Below are 21,385 nucleotides of genomic sequence, written 5' to 3' on the forward strand. Positions count from 1 at the left end.
CTGCTACAGAAATATGATGGATGTGGCAGTGTCCCAAGCAAGCACCCAACAACCCCCACATTGGCTGCTGTATATTTTGTCCTGTTAAAAACTTACTCATGGCACCCACTGAGAGAATCATAATGCCCCTTGCTCACTGTGACCAAAGGGGTTTTAGGTAGTGCCAGGCCTGGAGGCAGAATAAAAACCATGCCCCAGGAAATAGAAGAGGAGAAGACTGAAGAGAGGAAGACAGTGGATGTAGGGGAGGGAGGACCTGAGTCAGAGTTGCACTGGGGAAAAACCTAGGGCCCAAGGGTCAGGCCAGAAGCCCTGGGGGAGGGGTCTGGGTCCTGTTCTCAGAGTGGCCGAGGAGACAGATGATCTGGAAGGCCAGGCAGTACCCTACGAACGTCCATACCGGCAAGGCCTATCTCAGATGATTAAATGGCAGCAGATAAATTTAACTAAACATGAGTAATGGGAACACAAAGGGAAAGTGAAGAGAAATAGAATATTTTAGCAACATAAGGAAATGAGAAGAAAATGGCTTTTCAATGAAATGTCAAACTTCTGTGCCTGGAGGAGATGTAATCTGGTCATCGAAGGCTCAGGGAAGTGGGGGAGTCTGTGGTTATTTCAAGCAAATTTTAATTTGCTTTAATTTAATAACATATGGTCCAATTCTTTTGGGACAGTGTTAGGGGACAGAAATGGGAATCAGAAAGTGCCAGCCCTGTTAACTTGGGTGTTTCTTGTTTGTTCTTTTACAATGAGTAGCTGTACTTATATTCATTAATCCAGCCAGCCATTCATTCAGGGAGTGAATGTTAAAGCCTGAGGATTAAGAAAACAAATGACACAGCCCTGCTTGCCCCTACCCCCAGGAGATCCTGGTCACTTGGGGAGACAGTCAAGTGGATAGAAAGTTACAATGTAGGGCCATATTCTGGACCTAACACTTGGTGCACAATAGAAGTTTGTGCAATGAAAATGCACGGTTGAAAGGGTGGTTCTGAGAAGTCACCAGAAAGGAGAGAACATCAAGCTGAGTTTTGAAAGATGAATGAGTTCACTAAGTAGGCAAGTAAGTCAAAAGCAGTCCAGGTAGAAGGGACTGCATGTGACATGGTACAATGGATCACATGTAGCAAAACTGGTTACAAGCATGAGGCTAGAGGAGATTGCCCCTGAAAGGGGGATAGGCTGAGAAGAGGGAAAGGGAAAGAAAGAGATGCAGGATCAGTGGACTGCTGAAGAGAAAACCTGTTAGCCCACCTAAAGCTTACCATCACTGAGATCTCTACTCCAGCCCAGATGCTTATCCATCCTTGGAGCCTCAATTCAGCATCACTTTCCCAAGGGACCATTCTTTCTGGCTCAGGCTGTAGTGAGTCCCTCTTCCATCTGCATGCTCCTAGAATATCCTGTGCCTCCAACCTGTTCACTGCCCATCTCTACCCCCAAGGGTTAGCTTGTCTATATGCTTGCCCATCTCCCACCCGAGGCTGTCATGTCTGGCTCTGGTGATGCCCCACCACCACCACACTCATGCCTCCTGGATTATGGCCGGCTGTCGTGTCTATGGGATCCCATTCTAAGGCTGGACAAGGTCCATGTGGAGAAGTGGCTCCAGAAACTGAGGTCAGAATCTAGGGCTGCTATAGGGGATCTGGCCAAGGGGAGGGTGTTTTAATTTATATCACATTGGAATTTTGTAGTCTTTAAAGGAACTCTGGAAGTACCCTGGGTAAGAGCCCTTCATATATCCCCAGGAGCCTGGTTGGAAGGGGTGGGTGGTTAGGGTTATTGTGTCTAGGCGACAAAGCCAGAGAAGCCTGGCCCCAGGGCAGAGAAGCCTGGCCCCAGGGCAGAGAAGCCAGAATGTTGAAGAGGTGTGGCAGGGACCGGACCTGCTGAAGCCAAGGCTTAGGACAGGGTCTAGCAGTAGAGGGGCAAGTTCACAAGCCACCACCGCTTTGGACAGAGCAGCCCAGAGGAACACTCCCCTGAAGGGAAATGATGGAGCTGCAGGTGTCTTGGATGTCCACTAGGGAGCAACAAAGATAAGTCAGCTGGCGGGTTGCCATGGTAACCAAGGAACCTGGAGCTGCCCAATCCTTAGAACAAGGCAGGTAAGTTCTAAGAATGCCCCAAGCGTGGCATCCCAGGTGCTGGCAGGTTGGTGGCTATCAGTTCCAGCAAAGGCCCAGGCAGGGACAAAGGACCCAGCTGACTTCAATGTTTTCTCACTTTTGCTCAGGTCACACTTTCGCTGGTTAAACCAGGCATAGAAGTTGTAGGGGGGAAAATGAAATGAAGTTTTGGATCAGCCAAACTAGATTCTTCATTTTACAGATGAAACAGAAACCCAAAGAAGAAAATACACTTGCTGGAGACCACACAACAGCAGTCCTGGAAATAGAGCAGAAGAGAACATGGAACAGAAAGGGGCGGAAAAACAAGCAAATGACCAGAGACCAATTTTACAATGTGTTGTTTTGTTTATTTTTGTTTGCTTTTTGAGATAGAGAGAGGGAGGGAGAGGGAGAAACATCAATCGGTTGCCTCCCGTACACACCATGATCAGGGATGGAATCTGCAACCTGGGTATGTGCCCTGCCCAGGAATCAAACCCACAACCTTTCGGTTTGGGGGATGACGCACCAACCAACGAGCTACACCGGTCAGGGCTGTGTTCCATTATTTAAATTACCATTTTTGAATTTAAGTTGTTTTAAACCCCAGCTTTCACCTGATGAGTATTTCTCCCTTCTTTTCTCTAAAACCAATAAAGACATATTTTAAAAAAACAAACACGAAAAAACCAAAGCTCTTTGGTAAATGACTTCCAGGTGAAACTAACTCTCAGTGTTCCACCTACTGCTCTAAGTTATCACTTTTGCTTCATTTTTTTACCTCTGTGCATTCCTTATGAATTTTCCAGCTCACCAAATGCATTTTAAAAATAACTTCATCTACCATTAAAGTTGTTTGCCACATTAGCAAAAACAGAAGTGCATTTGTGAGTTCCATAAAGGAAACCCACAGATACTTGACTTGGGAGATATGGCTCTGCTTTTAACGTCCCCCAGTTAAATGGGGTTAAATCCCAATTATTTTCCAGTTCATCACTTATTACACAAACAATAAAAACTCATGCTGCTCTCCTTACACTCAGCCTGTTTTCTAATTCCCCTTACCCTTGCTTGGGGAAGCATTGGGAAGTTTATAAACCTTCCCCTTCCCTGAATGCTGTCAATGTTTGAGTGGTTTTCTTTCTTACCTTCATCGAGGGGGTGGGCAGTAGAACACATTCCCCACTAGGTGGAGGCCTTGCTGTTCTTAGGAATTTCTTTTCTTTCCCATCCTTATCTCTTTACTGGGGAAAAGGGGTGTTGAGGCAATGATTAATAATAGTAGCAGCGCAAATTCAGCACCTGGCCTCTGTTTGTAAGATGTGAGAGTATCTAGCCCCAAATGTTTTGCCTCTCTTTATAATTCAGAATAATTTGATCTCAGCTCTGAGTCTTGGTTACCAATTCTGGCACAACAGGAAAACTTTCTCCCCTCATAGTATTAAGTGACTCCATTGCTGCCGCTAATCCAGTGGCTCCCATCACACTCAAAGTCCACACACCTTATCACAGCCTCCAAAATCTTGCTCCATCAAACCACCCCAGCTTACCTGTCCTGCCTCTATTCCACTCACTCTCCTGTCCCTCACTCTGCTACAGCTACATTAGACATCTGTTTCTAAAACACGTTAAGCTTATTACCAACTATGGGCTTCTGCACCCTCAGTGCCTTCAACCTGGAATTCTTTTCTCATGTTCCTGCAGTTGCCTCTCTAAGTCTCAGCTATTAAGTCACTGCCTCAGAGAGGCCTCCTTAAACCACTCATTCATATTTCTGAATTACACCTTCTGCTTGTTCCAGAGCATTATATTTATGCAGCAGCAGTAGAAAGCATTAATTTTTAAAATATCCGTCTTTTTTTTTTTTTTTTTTTTGAGAGAGAGGGAGAGAGAGATAGAAACATTGACATGAGAAACATCAAGAGAGAAATGTCGAAGGGTTGCCTCCTACAGGGGCCTGGACTGGATATCAAACTCGAAAGCTGGGTATGTGCCCTGAACAGGAATGGAACCTGCCACGTTTTGGTGTACATAGGAAACATAATTATATAAATCAGATAGTTGTACCTGGCTTTCACCTATCTTGGTGTTGAAAATTTCCATTGTTTATAGCTTGTCCCAAGCACAAAATCCTGAGCAATGGAATACCAAGGAATGAAATAACATGGTAGTAGCTCTGTTTGCCATGGATTTATTTGAAGGTTCTTTTTTCCCCTCTCCTGCAATATCATTAAGTATCTCATCAAGTGTTTTAGTCCTCGTGGGTGTGGTCTGGTGAGTCAGTGCCCAAACCTTCGGTAAGATGGCATAGAAAAGGCAAAGAAAATAGCGTTTTTTGATGAAGCTGCAATGTTGGCCCACCCCCTTCACTGTCTTATTCCTGTAGCTTAAGTCAGTACCTTAAATTATTTTGTTGAGGAACTCGCCCAGTAGTTCAGTTGGTTAGAGCAGCATCCTGATATGCCAACGTTTGGGGTTTGATCCCCGGTCAGGGCACACACAAGAATCAATCAATGAATGCATACATAAATAAGTGGAACAACAAATCAGTGTTTCTCTCTCAAATTATTTTGCCGATCTGTTTACGTTTTTATTGTCGCTCTCGTCCACAGAAGTGCAAGCAGCTCCCCCAAAGCAGGCTCTTTTCTGTACGATAAACTGCCCTTTCCTGCCCCTAGCAACATGCCCCTGGCACAAGAGGAGGTGCTCAGTGACTATTACTGGAAGAAGTGCTCGTTACAATACTCAATCCCACCTCGGTCACGCTGGGCCCTCACAGCGCACCCACCGCTGTGCCCAGAGGATGTGAGGCTGACTCCCTGGCGGCCTCAGAGGGGCCACGCGCGGGGGCCTCTGGGAAGTGTAGTCCACGCACTTGCCCGGACCCCGGGGTTCAGGGAGCGAGACTCCGCGTGCGCAGGCGCACTTCCGGCTCTGCCCCGCCGCTGTGGCCATTGTCCGGCCCCGGGGCGGCTAAGGCGGCTTTGGGCCGCAGCGCCGCACGTCAGAATTGGAGAGGACTGAGCCTGAAGCGGGGGGGGCGAGAGGAGCCGGCCCAAACGTTGGGTGGGCCTGAGATCGCAAAAGCCGGAAACTCCAGGAAGCAGTAATTCCGAGTGCGGGGGTCGGAGCGGCACCTCCCACAGGTTTGGCTCGTGTCCCCGGGGCCGCGCCCACCGTCCTGCGGGAGGGACTGGGCGTGGCCAGAGAAGGGTGTCCTGGACGCGGTGAGCCTTTAACTTCGGGGAGCGGCAGGCCCACGCGGGGCCCAGGCACCTCTCCACCGCTTTCCCGGGAGAAGTGTCTGAGGGGTGGAGGGGGGTGGTTGCAGCGAGGTGAGTGGGCCCTTTCTTTTCTCCCCAGTTCCTGTCTGGGAACCCGGCCGGAGAGGCAGGAATGGCCCCGAGGCCTCCGACGGCCACGCCTCAGGTGAGCTGCGCGGACTTTTTTACCCCGGGGTGACCCGTTCCACGAGACCCCCGGGGCGTGTTTGGAGCAGTCATTGTTCTCCTTTGGAGACTCCGTTTCCTGGCTCCGTCGCCCCCTCGGAGTTTCCTAGCCTTGTGAGACCCAAGGTGTTCAGAGCTGGGGGGAGCGGGCTTCCCAAAAGGGGGGCTGTGCTGTGGGGAGGAGGGGACCAGGAGTTAAGAGTGGATGTGTTGGGAAGCGTCAATGCTGAGAATCCCGAGTGCCAGCCAATTCCTGAACTCTGGTCAATGAGGAACGGAGGTGGTGGGGTGACAGGATAGGAAACTGTACAGGAGGAAGTGACTGTCAGTGAGTAAAGGAGAAAGGAGCCAAGCTTCTGACCCAGGAGCCATGCACAGACCTTAAGAGTCCTAAGAAGCCTGGACTGGATTTGTTGAGGAAGGGGCTGGAGATGGGCTTTCTTGGGCAATGGGGATTGGGGTGGGGGGGTGGGGACAAGGAGGACTTGTCCCGTAGCTCTTCATGTCTTTTTCTGCTTTAACAAAGGTATGATAGTGCTCATTCCCGGATGTCCAGCCTTCAGTGTAATTAATATGAAGCTGATTTGTGAACCCATTTATTCTTGTGAGGGAGAAGGCATTTTCTAGAGCATCACAACTCTGAGATTGCCCACTGATTTACATAGAGTGTATCGGTGAAAATATAACAAGGTCCAGATAGTATTTTAATCCACACTCTCTTTAGAATTAAGGAAAAATCAGATTCTAATAGCTATGTTTGTGAGACGAGATCAATCCAGATAAAAATACCAACTAGTGATGTCCTTTAAAAGCAATTTACAGTAAATTAAACACATCATATGAAATGATATAGAATGCCTTTATATGTTTTATTTCCTCTTATGTTTTTGTTTTACAGGGGTGAACCTTAAGTAGTAAGACAAGTAACAATACTAGAATGAGACATTTATTTGGTTTGAGGCAAGCCAGAGCAAATCACTGTCATGAGCACCTTCAATACAAAGTATTGCTTCACTAGGGTGTGAGAATTAGGATGACTTAACACCTCATGGGGGTGATGATCCTTTCCAAAGAGGTGGGTTGCCTTTTTAATGGTGAAAGTGGAATTGTGCTCTGAGCAGTGAGTTTTAGGAACTGCTTTAAGCTTCACTTTTAATTATGTTCCCCAAGCACTCTGATTCAGTTATGCTATTCTCATGGTAGTCCACTTGGGTTACCGAACTTGGACTGAAGGACAGAATAGAACAGTGAACCTACAACAGAGGCTTTTTAGGCAGAAATTTCCCTTCCTCAGTGGTTCCCTTTCCCTGAGCATGACCCTTGGGAATGCAGAAGATGAGTAATTGAGCCATGTGACAATTTACCCAGGAAGTTAATTGGTGGGGGAAGATGGCTTCATGCAGAAGTAGAGCACAAGAAAGGCAGTATCAAGTGTTGTTGCAGAGGTCCAGAGGCTCCTGCTTTGAGTACAGAGAGGGAAGAGGAAATTCTGCCTGTGGGAAGTCAGTGGAGATGCCTTTGAGTAGGAGCAGAGTCTAAGCAAGTAAATTTGAAAGGGGATGAGGGTAGAGCTAATTGGCTGTGGGTCAGGGCAGTTGGGAGGCAAGAAGATGAGGGACATTTTCATGAAACCATTGTTCCGTGTGACAGTGGGTGTTGCTTGTAGGCAGTAGGTAGGTGAGAATAAAAAGGAGTTTGGACTTATTGCTTTTGGCCTTGGTAACCCATTTATTCCTTTATGTGTTCATTCAGCAGATAGTCACTGGACTCCTATGATGTATTAAGACACTTTTTTAGGTGGCTGAGATGTATTAGTAAACACAATTTATAAAGTCCCCTGCTTTTGTGGAGCTTACATCCTAAAAGGAGTAGACAGAAAAATGATGTGATATCCTAGAAGATGACAGTACCTCAAAAAAATAATTGAAAGTAGAGAAAGGTAAGGAGGATTGAGTGGGGCATGTGGGAGCTTGTGGTAGGAGTGCAATTTTAAATATGATGGCCAGGGTAAGCCTGATGCTTATTGGTGACATCTGAGCAGACCCGAAGGAGGTCTGGGAAAGAGTTCTCTGGAAATAGCAGGATGTGTGTCTGGTGTGTTCAGGGAGCAGAAAGGAGCCTAGTGTATCTTGAGCCAATGTTTTTGAGCAGAGAATTAGTATAGTTTCTTCTTAGTTTTAAAGATTGTTGTGAATAATGAAGTGTAGGAGCAAGAGTTTGAAAGTCACCTCCTTTAGAGAGGTGTTTGGATGGGTGTGACCTCCCCATGGGTGTGACCTCCCCTTGGCTAACAAATACCTGAAGTGGTCCACAGTGGGAGGGGAATGAGAGCAGAAATGGGTGAGGGGGTACCCTGGAAATCCTTAGAATGTGTAGGATCGTTAGTAGCTATATCTGTGTAAACACTATGTACTTTTCTTCCTTATATGTGTACTACATGTTTAGTTAGGAATAAAAAATGGTGTTTACACCTGGCTGGCATGGCTCAGAGGTTGAGCATCGACCTAGGATCCTGGAGATCGAGGTTCTATTCCCAGCCAGGGCTAAATCCCCAGCAAGGGTCATACAGGAGGCAACCAATCAATGACTCTCGTCATTGATGTTTCTCTCTCTCTCTCTCTCTCTCTCTCTCTCTCTCTCCCCCCCCCCTTCTCCCTTCCCCTCTCTGAAATAAATAAAGATATATTAAAAAAAGAAAAAGTGTTTACCATGCTTAAAGTTGAACCCACCAGAACAGTAAGAAATTGGGAAAGTTTTATAAGAAAAAAACTGCATGTGGAAACCAGATTTTGAGGGACTGGGCCTGGTCTCTTTTGATTCCATATCCCAAGAACTCTGTGGTTAGATCATCAGGATGAACAGACTCAGCAAAAGCTGGCTCTTGTCACCCAAACTCAGATAACATGCTCCTGGGCCACCAAGGGAAGCCAAGCCACTTAACTAGGTCAGGATATTTGCAGTCAGGGATGTTCGCGCACTCTGTCCGGAAGTCCCTTTTCTCAGCCTCTTTCTCAGCTGATTGGAGTTGGTTTTTAAGCCTCATCTTAGACACTCTTTGCCCTGGGTAAGGTCAGATGCCCCTCCTTTTGCATTCTCATAGCACCTGTGCACACCTGTCATAGTACTGTTCTTATGTCATATGGACTGGTGTGTCTACCCATCTATCTCTATACTGAACTTTCAGTTCCTCAAGGGCAGGGCCATGTAACTCCTTTCATACCTTGCTCCAAAATACACACGTGGTAAGTGGGTTTCACACGAGCAAACATTTATAACCACTGAGCCCCAAGCAACAATTTTGCACTTTCTGCATTTTCTGCTCCTTACATGGCAAAAATGTTATTTTTCCATTTATAATGACCCTAATTTTTTGGTAAATAATTGCATGAAACAACAGAACAGTTTTAAGAAATTTTGTCTTTAAGATATCAAAACCTGTTCTTCTAAGACCTGTTTCAAAACTATGATTCTTTTCCTGACTTTTCAGTCTTATACTACTTTTATTTTATTAAAATATATCTTATTAAAGTATGTGAGCATATATATAATACAGACTTTTTAATAGGAAAAAAGTCATTTATGTTACCTCTTCTTTAGCACCCATATTTGTTTTGGTGGATTTCCTTGTTTTCTACCTCTGCATATTTTTCCCTTAAACATTTTCTATTACAATATTTTAAATTTCATATAGTTTTTATGAGACTTTCTTGTTCTAATCACTTTTAATGGCTGTATTATATTGCTTTGCATGAACATACCAAAATTTGTTTAACCATTTCTCATAAGACATTTAGATTGTTTCTAAAATTTTTACTATTGTACATAATACTCAGATAAAATCCCATTGGTTACAGTAGATAATTTTTTGAAAATACAGTTTTTAAAAATTCTTACACCTGCATTCTTAAGTAAATAGCTCTCAGAGAAAGAGAGATCTTTGACAACTTTTGGTGTTATGCTTATCCTTAATTTATAGACCTTTGGATTGTTTTTCATCTTTTTCTTTTTTTTGAAACAATTTACCTATGAAATATTTAGATCCAGGATTTTTATAGAGAGTATGATTTGGGAACAATTTTCTCTTATTTCCTCATTTATTAAGGTTTCTACTTTTTTGTGTCAACATTGGTAATTTGGAATTAAAAATTATTCACTTTATTAAGATTTTTCACATTTTTTAACATACTACTGTGTGTTTTACTAGTTTGCTTATCCCCTTATTTTTAAATTTGTTTCTTTTTTTTTCTTTTTTTTCCTGGATTTGTCAGAAGTTTCTGTTTGGCTGGTGTTTAAGAGGGACCTGCTGTTAGATTTGGCTATTAATTTCATCTTCTTCTGTGTGCCACTTCTTTTTATTATCCAGAATTTAATTCACTAATCTTTTGCTTTAAATATGTTTTTATTGATTTCAGAGAGAGGAAGGGAGAGGGAGAGAGAGCTAGAAACATCAACAATGAGAGAGTCACTGATCGGCTGCTTCCTGCACACCCCCACCTGGGGATCGAACACGAAACCTGTGCATGTGCCCTGACCGGGAATCGAACTGTAGATCATAGGTCAGTGCTCAACCACTGAGCCACACCGGCTGGACTTTTTTCTTTTTTTTTAATCTTCAGAATGACTCCCTGTTTTCCTGTAGTATGAATTATCCAGACACTTCCTCACTCAGACTCTTCCTCTGTGCCAGGCAGTGGTTCTCAACCAGGGTCACGTTTCAGAACCAGTCAGGGAAAGGTACCTGCTCCACTTGGGGTGACAGTAAGGCTTCAGTGAGATTTAGTGAGAGGGTGCACATATATGACTGAGCTCAGTAGCTGGCCTGTGGTGAGTGTTTAATATATGTTAACTGTTGTTCCTTTGTAATGAATCCCCTGAGGAGCTTTTAAAAGTTGTGTGAAGTACTACCAGCTCTTTTTGAATTTGTCTAGTAGGTCTTAACAGTTCTCAATGAAAGACTCCCCCGTCCCCCAAAAAATTGCTTGGCAGGGCCCTCCATGCATGGACAAGTTTATTTATTTATTCATTTTTTATATCTTTATTGATTTCAGAGAGAGGAAGGGAGAGGGAGAGAGAGAGAAACATCAATGATGAGAGAGTCACTGATTGTCTGCCTCCTGCATGCCTCCTACTTGGGGTTGAGCCCGCAACCTGGGCACGTGCATATGGTAAAGTCAGACATCTAGTAAATACCTGGTGTCACCTTACCAGATCCCTGACCTTGGTCAGAAAAATCTACCTCATTTCAACCCTTCCTTGTTCCTGTGGGGACACAGCCACAGGGATATGATACAGAGGAGCCAGTGTTGTGTATGAATGCAGTCATGCACCTCACGCAGCAGCTGGGGTCACTCCTGTTTCTCTAAAATCTCAGATCTCAGCCATCTCTTTAAGGCTCAGCTCAGTCAGGAAACAGATGTGTAGTGTGGGTCAGGCACTTGCTGGACACTAGTGTTTTGGAGTTTAAAACAAACGTATAGTTGCTCTCATAATGCTCACCATCTAACTAGAAAAGCAAGCATTAAATGGATTATTAGGTCTATTCAAATAATTGGGGGTATGCTAAGTGGCTTAAAGCATGTAATAAAGGGATTGATCCTCCAGTGGGGGGATCAGAAGGCTTCAGTGAAAATCTGCTAACCACCGCCTGAAGCATGAAATAGAATTAGCAAGGGAAGGACTGCTGGGAGGGTGGGTAGAGAATGATACTTCCCAGAAATTGAAAGAAGTCCGGTTCAGCTGTACCAAGCACATGGGGAGAAAGAAGGGTACGGACTAAGACAGAAACCTCCAAGCAACCTTTCCTCACTGCTCCAGCAAACTAACTCATGGCTCTGCTTTCAACGTCTTTTTGTACTAATTGATTTTATCATAGTTTATTGTGTCCTGCTTAAGATAGAAATCTAACCAGGACCAAAGGAGAAATTTCAAATAGGGCATGGTGACAGGTGTCTCATGGCTCAACAAGGCTTAGCAAGACAAGCCAAAAATCAACCCACAAGCATCAGAACTGACAATTGAGAGGCATGGAGGACCTCAGCCAGCCTAGTTTCAGTGGGGTGGTGAGGAAAAAGTGATTGGAATGGGATAAGAAGCATGAAAAGATCTTTGACCTAGCAATTTCTATTCTAGCTAGCTAGCCTTGAGAAATCCTAGCATAATTGCACAAACAATATTTAATGTAGTAATGTTTGCAATAGCAAAATATTGGAAATAACCCAAGTGTCTAATAATAGCACCTGGTCCATTTATTCATTCTCTGGGCATTTGTAAGCATCCACTGTGTGCTGGGTATCAGTCTAGGTATATAACCTGATGAAGACAGATAAAGTTCTCATGGAGCTCACAGTGGGGGAGACAAACAGTCTAACAAGGAAGCAATCTCAGGTAATGGTTAGAAGTACAAGTGTCCTTTTTATCTGAATCTATTTGGTTCCTGAGTTCAGGTGGCAGGAAGTTGGACAGTGAGAGAGAACTGTGTCAGGAGGAAAATTAAACATGGTAATATGATAGAGAGTAAATTAGAGGAAGATGCTGAGACCTTTTCTGAGGAAGTGATGCTGGAGATAAGACGTAAGTAACCAGTAATAACTAGTTGTCAATCATGTAGAGATCCTAGGTGGGGAGAGAGTAACAAGCATAAAGGTCCAGGGTGGGAACAAGCTTGGTGTGTTCAGGGATCAACAAGGGCAGCATGGCTAGCCCAGTGAGTGATGGAGAGTTTGAATTTTATTCTTAGTGCAGTGGGTGCTGTCGGTTTTAGGTAATGAGAATATTATGATACTATGGAGTGCTGTGAAGTAATTCAAAGGAATAAGCTATGGGAGAGTTCCCAGATACGTAGTTAAGTGTAAAAATAAGTTGTAGAACAGTATTCACGGTATTTCACAAAACAGGACAGTGTGTGTGTGTGTGTGTGTGTGTGTTTAAGAAACATGGAAAAAGGGGACTCTTAAGTGTATGCACCAAACTGTTAACAGTGGTTATTTCTAGGGTTTAAGTTAGGATTGGTGATGGGGTGAAAGAGGCCTGCCACCTCCACTTTTTACTTCCCACCATATTTGGATTTTGTAACAAAGGAAGTGCACAGGCAGGGAGAAATTGGTGATTATATAAAAAGAAGGGAAATAAGACAAAAGCTAAGGATTGCAGAACATATTGCTTCTCATGACTTTCTGCCCTGAATATTAGATTCTTTATACAATTATGTAAACAACTAGTATATTTAACCTAACATTGCCCCTTCAGGATGTTAAATGTGTGATCATCGTTTCTAATAGACCCTACAGTCTGTTTCCAGTATTGCCATGGGAATGTTTGTGGGGTTGATCCTACTTGAGCAGGAATGTGATCCTACAGGAATCAGTGACATTCAAGGATGTAGCTGTGGACTTCACCCAGGAAGAATGGCACCACGTGGCCCCTGCTCAGAGGCGCTTGTACAGGGATGTGATGCTGGAGAACTACAGCAACCTGGTTTCTCTTGGTAAGGACCACATCTCAATGTCTTGCCTACTGGTGGGTCTTTCATTTCTCAGTTGCTAAGGTTGTGGGACTCTCTGACTGTAGCTTGAATGACTATGAGCAGGGTGTGGGTGTTCAGAGTCAGAGCTTGTTCATCATTTTGGGACCCAGTCTTATGGGTTTCTGAGCCTGCTCTTTAGAAAAGGTATTTCTTTTGCAGAACTGGAAATAAGCCATTTGATTGCATGACTCCTTAAGTTGCACCTTTTCCTTCAGAGTTCTTGAGGATCAAGGGCTAGTACTGACTTGTAGGAGGGTTCTTTGTCTACTTGCTCAAACAACCAAATACTGTGTTTTCACCCATGAGCAGGATATCAAGTTTCCAAGCCAGAGGTGATCTTCAAATTGGAGCAAGGAGAAGAGCCTTGGCTATCAGAGGGAGAAATCCAAAGATCTTTCTGTCCAGGTAAATGAGTGAGGATCAAGAATGTAGTGGTTGAATCAGTGCAGACAGTGGCACAGCTGAGGGAGGGGGAAGCACCTTCAGATTACTGTCCTGGGAGCTCATAGACTGGCCGAGGAGGCTAAGCCATCTCCTGGATGACACCTCTGTATATCTCCCTTCTCCAACAGGGTGCCCCTGCTGCTGGTAGGTCTTAGAGGAAAAGATGCCACTTTGTTCTACGCTCAGTATACCATCTCTCCCTAACCTTTAACCCTACTTGCTGGATTATTTTCTCCTCTGGTGTCCTCAGTCTTCCATCATTATTTAGAGATCCCTTTTCTTACTCATTCAGACATAACTGAACTTCCATGTCTCCTTCTTATTTGTCTTACTGTTTTCACTGTCAGCTGCCCCAAACTTATAGGAAATAGCCACAACCTTGATTCTTTTTCCCTTCATAACTTGTTTTTAGACTTCTTGCCCTGACTACACCTGTTGACGGAGCAACATGGTCTTCCGTCCATTCTGTGTTCATGCTGATTTGATTCATTTGCCTCCCTCCACAGTTCCTGGAGTATCATTCTGTCCTGGTCTCCCCATTTGTTAAGTGGTTCTTGACTTTAGATCTTTGGCTTTTCTTGCTTTTTCCCCTAAGCAAATCTGCCTTAAGGAGTCTGCTCTCAGCCTCCTCCCCTTCTTTCTCTATTATAAAAAGGGTGCCTCCTAAAAGGATGCCTGCCTCCTGGTAGTTGCAGCTCTTTATTTATGCTATAGACTCAGAAATCATCCTTACTTGTGCCCTGGTTACTTTTTTCTTTTCACAGGACATCTCCACCTGGAAGTCCCACACAGTTTTTATTAAAGATGTAAAATCTAAATTAATCACCTTTCATCCCTAGCCAGCATATTTTGCTACCTTGCCCATCACCCCTTTCTCCCCTTGCCTGTTAGAAACCTGTTAAGATTTCTAATTTCTCAGACCAGACACCATAGTCAGTTTAGTCTTTGTCTTTCAACCCAGGTTATTTTTCCTGCTTTAAGAAGTATCTTAGATTTTCCTGCATTTTAACTTCCACTGGTGACATCTTAAACCAAGCCCTAGGCTTAGATTACTATAATTCCCAGTTGAAATTCCTCCCTGTATCATTTTTTATAATCCATATTGGATCTTTAAAATCATAGCTTTATTGAGATATAATTCACAAAACATGAAATTCACCCTTTAAAAGTGTACAGATCAATGGTTTTTGGATATTTGTAGAGTTGTGCAACTATCACCACTGTCTAATTACAGAACATGTTCAACACCCGAAAAAGAAACCCTATGCTCATTAGCAGTCACTTTCTATTCCCCATTACCCCCATCTCCTGACAACCATTAATCTACTTTTTCTCTCTATGGATTTGTCTATTCTGGATATTTTCTGTAAATGGAATCATACAATATATAGCCCTTTGTGACTGACTTCATTCACTTAGCACAACGTTTTCAAGGTTCATATTGTAGCATATATTATTTCATTTCTTGGTATTTATTCCTTTGTATTTATTTCATTGTATGCATATACCACATTTTGTTTATCTACTCATCATGTGATAGACCATATTGGATTTTAATGATTTATCTTCATAAACTAATCATCTCTGAGAAAACCTTGCTGTTATTCCCTGTACCTCATTATAGGAAACAAACTCCCTTGATTTATTTTTTATTTTTATTTTTTAAATATATCTTTATTGATTTCAGAGAGAGGAAGGGAGAGGGAAAGAGAGATAGAAACATCAGTGATGAGAGCGTCATTCACCCGCTGCCTCCTGCATGCCCCCTAGGGGGGATCAAGCCCACAACCCGGGCATGTGCCCTGATCGGGAATCAAACCGATATCTCCTGGATCATAGGGTGATGCTCAACTGCTGAGACACACGGGCCAGGCATCCCTTGATTTAAATATCTGCATCATACCTTCTAGTATTATCTTTCTATTACTGCTAAAACAATCTTCATTTAGGTTGAACTTTTTTTTTAAGTGTATCTTTATTGATTTCAGAGAGGAAGGGAGAGAGATAGAAACATCAATGATGATGAGAGAGTTGTCATTGATCGGCTGTCTCCTGCACACTCCTGACTGGGGATCAAGCCTACAACCTGGGCATGTGATCTGACCAGGAATTGAACTGCGATCTCCTGGATCCTAGGTCAATGCTCAACCACTGAGCTACCCCTGGCTGGGCTGAACTTTTTTTTTTTTTTTTAATATATCTTTATTGATTTCAGAGAGAGAAAAGGAGAGGGAGAGAGATAGAAACATCAATGATGAGAGAGTCACCGATCGGCTGCCTCCTGCATGCCCCCGACTGGGGACCGAGCCCGCAACCCGAGCATGTACCCTGACCAGGAATTGAAACCGGATCACCTGGATCCTAGGTCGACTCTCAACTCCTGAGCCACGCCCAGCCGGGCTGAACTTCTTTTTAATGTTCTTTTTAAGTAGCATATACTTTCCCTCATTAGATAATGCTTTCTACCTATCCAAAGCCATCTATTCTTTAAGTTCAAGGTCTAAGTCATGAAACCTAATATGTACTGATATATTTACTTCTTCCTTCCTTGATCACAAATACCATTTTTATCTATTATACAAATTCATATTTAATAATATACCATCTGATGATTTTTTTCTTTCTTAGTTGTCAGAAGATTGAGTCTTGTTTCTGTTCATAGATTTCAGGCTCCTAGAGAATCTGTTTTATTTCTATATATTCTATCTGTGGTGCAAAGCATGTAGAAGGCAGTTAGAAATTACTTCATTGATTGTTATGGAATCTGGCTTGGGAGAGAACTTTATTATTCATTTATTTCAACAAACATTTCTTGAATGTCCCACTGAGAAGAATTCTAAAAGAAATACAAAGCATTCCCTTTCTCAGGAATTTAGAATTGAGTCTTGTTACAGGGTAAGGAATTTTGAGGTTTAGGGCCCCTTAGTTGCTGTTATTCCCTCCTAACATTTTATTATGAAAAATTTCAAATATATGAGAAGTTGAAAAAATTATGCAGTGAACACCACATACCTACCACGAAAATTCTATAGCTAACATTTATTATAGTTGCTTTATCACATACTTCTCCATCTATCCATCTGCTGTTTTATCTTTTTGATTCATTTCCAAGTAAGTTGCAGAATGAATACATTTAACCCTACATTTTTCCATATGCATATCGTTAACTAGAGCTCAATATTTGTTAATGGGTTTTAGATATGAGTTTATTAGGCAGATTAAAATAAATCCTTTTTGTTTAAGAGAGGTGACTAGTGTAGAACCAGAACTCAAATAGGCTAAAACCACAGCCCTAGTTGTAAGGGCAAGGATGATTTGCGTCCTGGAATTTTTTTCTCAGCTTGTGACATCTAGCCCTTGATCTCCAAGTATATCAAAGAATCATTTCTGTTAGATCACCGGCTGCAGATTTTTCTCTGCAGGGTTTGAATATCTAGAGCCTCAGAGGTGACATTTAAAGAAGTTATAAAATAGATATATTAGGAAGATAGATTCTGTGGTGGTTTGTAAAATGGACAGGAGTTGTGGAGAGTAGATAGCATCCTGCAAGATGGACTATGATCCTATTTCCTTTGTATCTAGGCCTAACACTCTCTTCGTCACTTATTTCTTTACTCCCTAACCACCCCTTCTAGATGGGCTTCCTCGTTCTGGACTTACCATTCACTCTAGATCAGCAGTCTGTACTGTCACATCTCTTCAATCTTCCTTCCTTCCATTTTGGGTATTCTCCCCAAGCTACAGGGCTAATTTCAAAACAAGGTCATGTATAATTTGAATCTCTCTCATTTCCTGATTTCTACTGTAGCAGTTTGTTTCAACAGGAGGGAATAGGAGACTTTTGCACTTTGGATTTCTTTCAGACTGGAAGACCAGGCCTGAAGCCAAATCATCAAATCTGCAGCATAGCATATCTGAAGTATCCCTTCACACAGATGATCTTTCACATGCCACATTAGAAGATGTTTGGGATGTGAGTAATCAATTAGAGAGGCACCAGGAAAACTGGAAGAGGTATCTGAAGCCAGATGTATCCACCCAGAAGAAAATAGTCACACCAGAGGAAACTTTTGAGCATAATAAATTTGGTGAAAACTCCAGATTGAACACAGACTTGGTTACGCAACTGAACATTCCTTCAAGGTCTAGTGAATGTGATACACTTGGAATCAATTTGGGACATAATTCAGACTTACTTAATCAGAATAATATCCTTGCAAAAAAGAAACCTTATAAATGTAATAAATGTAGAAAAGCTTTTATTCATAGATCATCACTTACTAAACATGAGAAAACTCATAAAGGAGAGGGAGCATTTTCCAATGGTACAGATCAGGGAATTTATGCTGGAAAGAAACACCATGAATGTACTGACTGTGGAAAAACCTTCCTCTGGAAGACACAGCTTACTGAGCATCAGAGAATTCACACAGGAGAGAAACCCTTTGAATGTAATGTGTGTGGGAAGGCCTTCAGGCATAGCTCATCCCTCGGTCAGCACGAAAATGCGCATACTGGAGAGAAACCCTATCAGTGTAGTCTCTGTGGGAAAGCTTTCCAGCGCAGCTCCTCCCTTGTTCAACACCAGAGAATTCACACTGGAGAGAAACCCTATCGATGTAACTTATGTGGAAGGTCTTTTAGACATGGCACATCGCTCACTCAACATGAGGTCACACATAGTGGAGAGAAACCCTTTCAATGTAAGGAATGTGGGAAAGCCTTTAGTCGATGTTCTTCCCTTGTGCAGCATGAGAGGACTCATACAGGAGAAAAACCTTTTGAATGTAGCATCTGTGGGAGGGCTTTTGGTCAGAGCCCATCCCTTTATAAACATATGAGGATTCATAAGAGAGGGAAACCTTACCAAAGCAATAACTATAGCCTAGATTTCAAGCACAACTCATCTGTTACTCAAGATGAAAGCACTCTGACTGAAGTGAAATCCTATCATTGTAATGACTGTGGGGAAGACTTCAGTCACTTTACAGACTTTACTGACCATCAGAGGATCCATACTGGAGGGAACCCCTATGATTGTGAGCAGACCTTCAGTCAACAACCTATTTCTCATCCTGGAGAGAAACCTTATCAGTGTAATGTATGTGGAAAAGCTTTCAAAAGGAGTACAAGTTTCATCGAGCATCATAGAATTCATACAGGAGAAAAACCCTATGAATGTAATGAATGTGGAGAAGCCTTCAGTCGACGCTCATCACTTACTCAGCATGAGCGAACCCACACAGGAGAGAAACCCTATGAATGTATTGACTGTGGGAAAGCCTTCAGTCAGAGTTCATCCCTCATTCAGCATGAGAGAACTCATACTGGAGAAAAACCCTATGAATGTAATGAATGTGGGCGAGCCTTCCGAAAGAAAACCAATCTGCATGATCATCAGAGAATTCATACTGGAGAAAAACCTTATGCTTGTAAGGAATGTGGGAAAAACTTCAGTCGAAGCTCAGCTCTCACTAAACACCAGAGAATTCATTTGAGAAACAAACTCTAGGAATCCTAGAATTAAAGAATGCAGAAAGCTTTAGCTAAAATATTATTCTTATTCCATATCAAAGGATTCTTACTGGAGAGAAAGCTTCAGAATGTAATGAATTATGTGTACTTGTATGTTGTGTGCAGAGAAAACTGCTAGTAGACAAATTTTTTTCAATAAATAAAAGCCACATTCTCAGATCTGATTACAAACTTTTGTAAAAACAACTACAAACGTAATATATAACCTGTTGGAAATGATATGGCTATATATTGGACTTTATAAAGCTTTTTAACATACATATGCAGGAGATTACCAACATTCAACAATTTGACTTATAACTTGTTTACAGCCTTTTTTTATAGATAAAATTCCTGCAGTAATGACCAAAACTCATTTTTAAAATATCTTGACAACTACATTCAATTGCAGCTCTTCTATTAAATTCACCATGGAAACTAATTCCTCCTCCAGAAATTCACCATTCAAAGAATTAGTTCAACTGGTCCAACCACTTCATTGTACAGATGAAGAAACTGAAAACCAAAGATGTGAAGTGATTTGCACAGTGTGATACAGCTTATAATGGCAAAGCTGGGTGGAGGATGCAGGTCTGGATCTTTGTCCCCAGGGTCTTGATACTGAAAAGGTATTTTGGAATTCAGAGGGCTTTTAAATAAATTTTAAATCAGATGCACAAACATTTAATGAGCACTTATGTATTGGATACATTGGGAATTCATAAAGGCATAAGAGGCAACAAGATATATTTAGGGTTGTCATAAACTTATTTAAAGCAACTTGTTGGAAGCTTATAAACCAAAATGTTAACAGAAACTATAAATGGTTGAACTACTGGTGACTTCCGTTTCCCAAGTATCATAATTATACTTTCAGCTAACATGTGCCAGTTTTGTAGAACTGTTAAGTCCTCTGTACTGCCCAAGCTTCCTATATTTGTCAATGGGAAAACAACACAAAACTAAGAAGAATTTGCCCCCCAAATAATTTTACTACAGAGAAGAATAAATCCAATTACCTCTTGCCATAAAATTTGTCTTTAAATTAGCATGTGTATCAAGAAAATATTTCACCATAAAATATTAACTTTTTAAAGTTCTGTGGTGCTTTTCCATCAGTAAAGCCTGAGAGCTAAGGCCACTCAAATCCTTAATGTCCCCTAATGGAATTTCATAGACTATCCTAAAAGAATTTCAAGAATCTTTGTTGGTTCATTGGCACCAACAGTGCAGATAAATTTAGAAGCAACTGTGGACATTGACCCCTTTCATACAAGAGGATCTCCCCTCTAAGATAAGCATATTTTCCCACCTTGATGAATCAATCATTGGGAGGAGTGATATGAGTGGTGTTGATGGTGAACCTTTCCTACTGGCTTTCTTGCATGCCAGTTAGCCAGGTCCATCATCCTTGTCTCATCTGCGACAACATGAGCCAGCTCCCAAACATTCTTCATAATTCTTTACAGGAAAATGTGCCTGGGGGCTGAAATATGGGATTTCTAGCCCATTGTCTATCGCATGTGGAGCAAGATGGGATACACCCTAGCAGATCTGCCCTTCCATGATATTAACTATTCAAAACATGCCATGTTTATGATCTTCCATGCTTAGCGCACAATGCCAAGGCCATACTTGTGTTTCTGATACATAGTTTGACAATGGGTGATTATACTCAAACCCTCTCCTATCGATTGGCCAAGATACCTATCAGAAACTCATTTTGCTACTGATCGGGGATACCCATAGTGGATTATTTGTAAGAATGACTTGAGTTGTAACCAATTGAGTGCTGCCCTACTGTTTTAGAACTTTATAAAGACTTAGTTCTAAAAGACCCAAAGGAGACCACTGGTCTGTGTGTGGATCCTGGCCTAGATCCAGCCAATCTATGATTCTCAGCACGTCTTCATTGACGGGGAGGGAGCCCAGTATATATGTATGGCAGCTAACTGAGCAGAGGATTCCGTAGTCCCAGCATCCATGCACCATGCACTTATGAACACCTAGCTTTCTAGGCCACATGAAATGCATCCTTGTAACATCATTGTATTATTTCAATAAATAGCCTTTATAGTTGAATGGGAGTGTGTCTATTTTAATTTTCAGAACTTGGCTAAGATTAAAGAGTGGCATATCAAGGAGGAGGGATTAACTGCTAAACTCGTCACGGCCAGGTGAGTTAATAACAACTACTGTTTATTGAATGCTTCCTACTTGAAAGACATTGTACTAAGTATTTTATAGCCATCATTTTGGTTAATTCTTACAATTCCCCATTCTAGGTCTTGTGGTAACTTATCTTTGCCCAGCTTTTTCCTTCTCTTGTAACAACCCCT

General features: G+C 42.3%; 1 protein-coding gene and 1 long non-coding RNA gene across 3 annotated transcripts in view; both read left to right on the top strand.

Annotated features, from left to right (window-relative positions):
• The window catches only part of LOC308547606, a 62,727-nt gene extending 58,073 nt beyond the window's left edge, over nt 1-4,654 (top strand). Inside the window, exon 5 of the long non-coding RNA XR_013997523.1 lies at nt 2,338-4,654. This is a non-coding gene — a long non-coding RNA (uncharacterized lncRNA). The remainder of the gene's footprint in view (nt 1-2,337) is intronic.
• A 382-nt stretch (nt 4,655-5,036) lies between these two features.
• Nucleotides 5,037-19,734, top strand: ZFP90 (ZFP90 zinc finger protein). Of its 2 annotated transcripts, none has more exons than XM_081119971.1 (5): nt 5,037-5,263; nt 5,481-5,546; nt 12,923-13,049; nt 13,398-13,493; nt 17,396-19,734. In XM_081119971.1, the coding sequence occupies exons 2-5, from the start codon at nt 5,514-5,516 to the stop codon at nt 19,042-19,044; spliced, it is 1,905 nt and encodes a 634-aa protein (XP_080976097.1). In that variant the 5' UTR covers nt 5,037-5,263; nt 5,481-5,513; the 3' UTR covers nt 19,045-19,734. The 2 variants fall into 2 exon arrangements, with proteins under 2 accessions (XP_080976097.1, XP_080976098.1); XM_081119972.1 differs by lacking the exon at nt 5,037-5,263 and adding an exon at nt 5,270-5,344.
• Nucleotides 19,735-21,385: the final 1,651 nt, after the last annotated feature.

Source organism: Miniopterus schreibersii, assembly GCF_964146895.1.
Source record: "Miniopterus schreibersii genome assembly, chromosome: 18".
NCBI lineage: Eukaryota > Metazoa > Chordata > Mammalia > Chiroptera > Miniopteridae > Miniopterus > Miniopterus schreibersii.

Excerpts from the sequence above, each read along its gene's own strand:
- ZFP90 (XM_081119971.1), top strand. The coding sequence starts at position 5,514 with ATGGCCCCGAGGCCTCCGACGGCCACGCCTCAG. Across the intron at positions 5,547-12,922 it reads CTCCGACGGCCACGCCTCAG|GAATCAGTGACATTCAAGGA; the intron begins GTGAGCTGCGCG and ends GTGATCCTACAG. Across the intron at positions 13,494-17,395 it reads CCAAAGATCTTTCTGTCCAG|ACTGGAAGACCAGGCCTGAA; the intron begins GTAAATGAGTGA and ends GATTTCTTTCAG.